At 42.5% G+C, this 4,877-nt stretch overlaps 2 protein-coding genes across 5 annotated transcripts in view; one reads left to right on the forward strand and one right to left on the reverse strand.

The window, feature by feature from the left end:
• Nucleotides 1–4,877, reverse strand: part of LOC103397252 (transcription factor 7-like 1-A) — a 287,021-nt gene that overhangs the window by 40,220 nt on the left and 241,924 nt on the right. The window lies entirely within an intron of this gene.
• The window catches only part of LOC103397255 (phosphoinositide-3-kinase-interacting protein 1-like), a 13,117-nt gene that overhangs the window by 4,610 nt on the left and 3,630 nt on the right, over nt 1–4,877 (forward strand). The window contains exons 2-3 of one of the 2 annotated variants that reach the window (XM_017042725.2): nt 2,502–2,666; nt 2,796–2,874. In XM_017042725.2, coding sequence (XP_016898214.1) covers nt 2,502–2,666; nt 2,796–2,874 — 244 coding nt within the window. Of the gene's footprint in view, nt 1–2,483; nt 2,667–2,795; nt 2,875–4,877 lie in introns of both variants that reach the window. The other variant, XM_025052741.1, reaches the window with a different exon arrangement.

The raw sequence follows: 4,877 nt of genomic DNA on the forward strand, positions 1-4,877 counted from the left end.
GGGGGACGAGGGTGGTCACACCCCCAGTGGTTCCGGAGGCAACGGTGGCCACACCCCCCGTGGTTCGGAGGACGACGGTGGTTACATCTCCAGTGGTTCCGAGGGTGCTTGGGGACGTTGCACCCTTGGAGGTTTCTGTTTCAGTGACTGATGCTCCCTCAGCAGTTCTTGGTCCGGCTGGGGGAGACTTTGTGACTATTGGTATGCCTTGGTCTAGGGAAGAGACTCCTTACCAGAGACACAAGTTCCCCAGACCAAGGTACAAAAAAGGGCCAGGCCAAGTATAAGGTTACTTGGGCCTGGAAATTCTTTTTTTTCCCTCTTCTTCCGTTTCTCCCCTTGTGCCTATTTTTGTTTTTATGTTTTTGAATAGGCCTTGTTTCAGTTTATCTGTTTTGGTATCCCTCCCACCCAACCCAGAGGGTTGGTGGTAGGCTTTTGGACGTCCGGGGGACGTCCATTAGGAGGGGGGTACTGTCATGTCTGTCTGTTTTCTTTTCCTGTTGTCTTTGTGGGGTTATCTGTGGGATCACACTCGCCTGTTGGTAATTAGCTTCACTTGACACCTGGTGCTCCCTGTGTATTTATACCCCTCTCCCTCACTCTGTCGTGGTTGGATCATTGTGATTGTGTTGGATCATTGTATCTGTTCCTGTGCTCAGCTTAGTGTGTCCTTCGAGTTCTTAGTTTGTACTTAGTAGTTTATTCCTTGTCTTGTTTATGCCTTGTTCCTGGTCTTGTGAAGAAGTGAGTTTTTTTGTTGTTTTGGCCTTGCCCTGCACCAGAAAGAGTCTCACCAGTACTGCATTTTGGTCCTGCCTGCTTCCTGCAATGCTTCCTACGATACCCGCACGTGACATCTTGCTGATTTTGGTCGCCACTAGTCCTGCATGGTGGCTTGTATGATGGGTCATTGCGGTTCGCAACACCTGTTAACCAGTCGTCTTCCACTATGTTTATCGGCCTAACGCAATTAAAAAACATATTGCGCTAAATGTGTCTGTAATTAATTAATAGCAATTAACGCGTTAATTTGACACCCCTACATTATAAGTTGGGCTACTGGCAGGTCACAACCTACATGTTGGGCACCCCTGCTCCTCACTTTTGTTGTACCCCCGTGTTACAATGTCAATTAAGACTATTCTATTCTAAATTATGGAGAGAATAATAATCGGATTTGGTCCTGTTTTCAGACCTTGTTTGTGGATGCTGAAATAGTCTGTTTTTTCATGAGTACAGAAGTGGTTTATACTTTCATAGGCATTCAAATGACCTAATTAAACTTGCACAAATAGGGACAGATGACAGAATGCTGCCAAGTTTCAACTTTAAACAGTCCAATTAAAAAGTTTAAAGCATCTTTCCTCATTGTTTTGACCACACTTAAACTTTGTACGAGGCAACAAGAAAAAAACAACTGAAAATTTCATTTAAGAATCCTATTCTTTGCTGAGTTAAATGTCTCAGGGACGTCTTGTTTACTCAGACGTGAGTTTTTCTCTTTAAACCACCGCAAGTCTGACAACAACAAAACCCTGCAGTCACATGTCAGAAAGTTGGCTCTCTGAAAAGATGTTGACCACACCCTGAAGAGCTCATTGGCAAAGAGCAGCAGTCTTCCCCATAGAGACAGCGATGATTGGCTGCTGGATGTTATAATGTCAGCTAACACCAGCAGTTGTGTGAACAACAACCTGTATAAAGGAAGTGAGAAAAAAAAGTTAAAGAATGCAGTGAACCATCCTGTCTCTGTAAAAAAAAGTCATCTGAATACAAACATTCAACCAGACTTGAACTGACCTCAACTGATTTACGGTACCGTGACTGAACAAGCAGCGTCATGGCTTTTATCCTGTGGCTGCTGCCTCTCTGTCAGTCCATGCTGTTTAAATAATGCACTTCTTGTGAAGTTTGAACGAAGATTAATTGTGGTTCATTTACTGCCCCCACATTCTGTGCTGGTGCTTAAATGTACTGCACAGATGTGTATTTCCAAATATATTTTATTTCAGGATAAGACCAGTCATTTCTGTCCCTGTGGTGTATTATGGTCATGAAAACTTTGTAATATGATGATTGTAGTATTAGTAGACTGGTGAAATATTACACCAAGTCTGGTCATAATACACCCTCTCTGGCCACTACATTAGGAACCTGCTGTGTAGTTGGTCCTTAGAAATGACATTTACCAAATTGCTGAGAGTTGTTTCCATTTTGATATGATGAGATCACGCATTCATAGCAGTTTTGTCCTATGCACATGTTAGAAACTCTGTGTTTACTACACAAGTTTACCGTTGTTTTGTGTCTGTTATCTTGCTGAATTCTTGCTGTTTGTTGCAAATCTTAAAGATTTTTCTTACCTTTTCTTACCTGAATAGAACTTGATCTAAAGAGTTAAAAAAAAATATATACATATAAGTGACCTTTACGTAAGGGTTTCTCATCCTGGCTGTGTTTATTTACTTTTTTGGAAAAAGCCTCTGCTGTGCCTGCAGAAGCCGAAGCCCTCAATCCATCAGTAGCCGGTCCTTTGACAGAGAGTTTCCAACCAGCCCAGTTAGGAGGGTCTCAGGGAGAGGTTGCTGCATTGCGGCCTGTGGTGGGAATCAGCCAACGAGTGCAAACAGGATCCAAAAAGAAAAAGGACCTTGGCACACTGGGTATGTTGCAATTCTGCAGGAATTGCCAGCGGCTACTGTCAGTAGTACAATAACTTCCCCGTCCTGTAAGAGTTGACTAAGGATTTGCATTAATATTCTTAACAAACTTTTTTTTTAAATTTTATTCAGGCTATGTGTTTGGCATACTCATAATGGCGGTCATCATCATTCTTGGAGTTGGCATCACACTGGGCTACTTCTACAAGAGGTCAGTGACTAAAACACCATAAATATCCTCTGAATGTGATTCATCTTCCTAATCACACATTTAGCTCATTCTGTCTGCTGTATGTGCTGTATTTACAATGCAAAGCTCACATGCAGCGCTGCAGAATAACTCATCTCTGTTCCCACTGACTAATGCAGCCCGCAGCGAGTAGAACAGTTGCCAGTGTGTTTATTTAAATCACACAATAGCACGGACATTTAGAGTCTCTTGAGTTCCAGACATCAGCTGTTGTTCATACTCTACATTGTAGAGTATAAACAACAGCTGATGTCTGTAGAGTCTACAACAATGCTGATGTTTTTCCACTTGGTTGTTTTACTGCCATTTTAAAGCTTTTAAGAGCAGTCACAGCAGAATGAACGGAGGAACGTGGCAACAAATATAGGGCATATGTTCTATTTTAGGTGCATTTGGATTTCTAACTCTCAAAACAAGAAGAATGTGAGGTGGAGGAACAGTTGCATTGATAAAAACCCTTGAGGCTGGTGTTGTGAAACAGGATCTCATAAATCTGGGCTACGCTGTCACTTTTGATTAGCCGTCTTCTCCATTTTTATTTCTATTTTGGGAGGTGATAATAAATAAGCGGGTGCAGCAGTACGTCATATCACGGCATTTATACCTGGCCTCAGCAGACTGGCATCACTCTCAGTAATGTGACACTGTACATGTGCTGTTCCTCGACCCGATTCTGTGGGAAGTGTTAACCACAGAGCAACATCAGTCACTTTTGTCCTGTTTGTGTGCTGTTTGTGGACAAGAAGCACTGATAAAATAATGCCATCTCCAGAAACCATCTCCAGGACATTTCCAACCACAGATATAAATCATTCAGTTCATTAACAGCTTTTCAGTTGAACTATTACAATACCGTGGCGCTTTGGCCCAGAGGCAATGTCTCTGTCATTGGTGTGGAACCCCCATTGTAATTCTGGGCAAGTTTGAATCCCAGTTAGGGCAGTTGTTACCTTCCAGTGGACTCACCACCCGCAGGAAGGTTTGGGGGGTTGGTATGGTGCAATGTGATTTGGGTGGCGACTGCTGACCCCGCGACCCGGTAACGGATAAGCGGCTGAAAATGGATGGATGGATGGACTATTACAATACCGGTACATGCCAAGTGGCCATTTTATAAGGTAGATTTTGGTAGCAATGTTTTTAAGATTTTTTTTTACCTATTGATTTTAGAATAGACCATTAATACGATGGACCCTGACCCATAAATTGAGGCCCCTTAGACCAGGCTTTGTTTTTGCAATTATCTATTGACAAATGTTGATGAGGAACTTTCTGCTTGTAAGAAGTATTTTTGGTTCTGTGGTTATCAGCTGATTGGATATTTTCTTGTTGATTCTCTTCCATTGGAGAAACAACTTGAATTGCTTTTCCTGGATTTGAGCCTCGACAGGTTTTCTGACAGTGGCTCAGAAGCTAAAAGCTTTGGATTGTTGCCATTCACTACATACAGTCCCCTCCAAAAGTATTGGAACGGCAAGGGCAATTCCTTTGTTTTTGTTGTGACTGTTGTGACTGAAGACATTTGGGTTTCAGATCAAAAGATGAATATGAGACAAAAGTTCAGAATTCCAGCTTTTATTTCATGGTATTGACATCCAGGTGTATTAAACAACTCAGGACTGAGCCCCTTTTCTTTGAACCCACCCACATTTCAAGTGAGCAAAAGTATTGGAACAGACATTATTTACATAAATTAAAGTGAATAACATTTAATATTTGGTGGCGTAACCCTTACTTGCAATAACTGCATCGAGCCTGCGACCCATTGACTTCACCAGGCTGTTGCATTCTTCATTTGAAATGCTGTTCCAGGCCTTTACTGCGGCCTTTTTCAGTTCTTGTTTGTTTCTGGGGGCTTCTCCCTTCAGTCCCCTCTTCAGGAGGGAAAACGCATGCTCTATTGGGTTAAGGTCTGGTGACTGACTTGGCCAGTCCAAGACCTTCCACTTTTTCCCCCTGATGAA

Source organism: Cynoglossus semilaevis, chromosome W, assembly GCF_000523025.1.
Source record: "Cynoglossus semilaevis isolate Cse_v1.0 chromosome W, Cse_v1.0, whole genome shotgun sequence".
NCBI lineage: Eukaryota > Metazoa > Chordata > Actinopteri > Pleuronectiformes > Cynoglossidae > Cynoglossus > Cynoglossus semilaevis.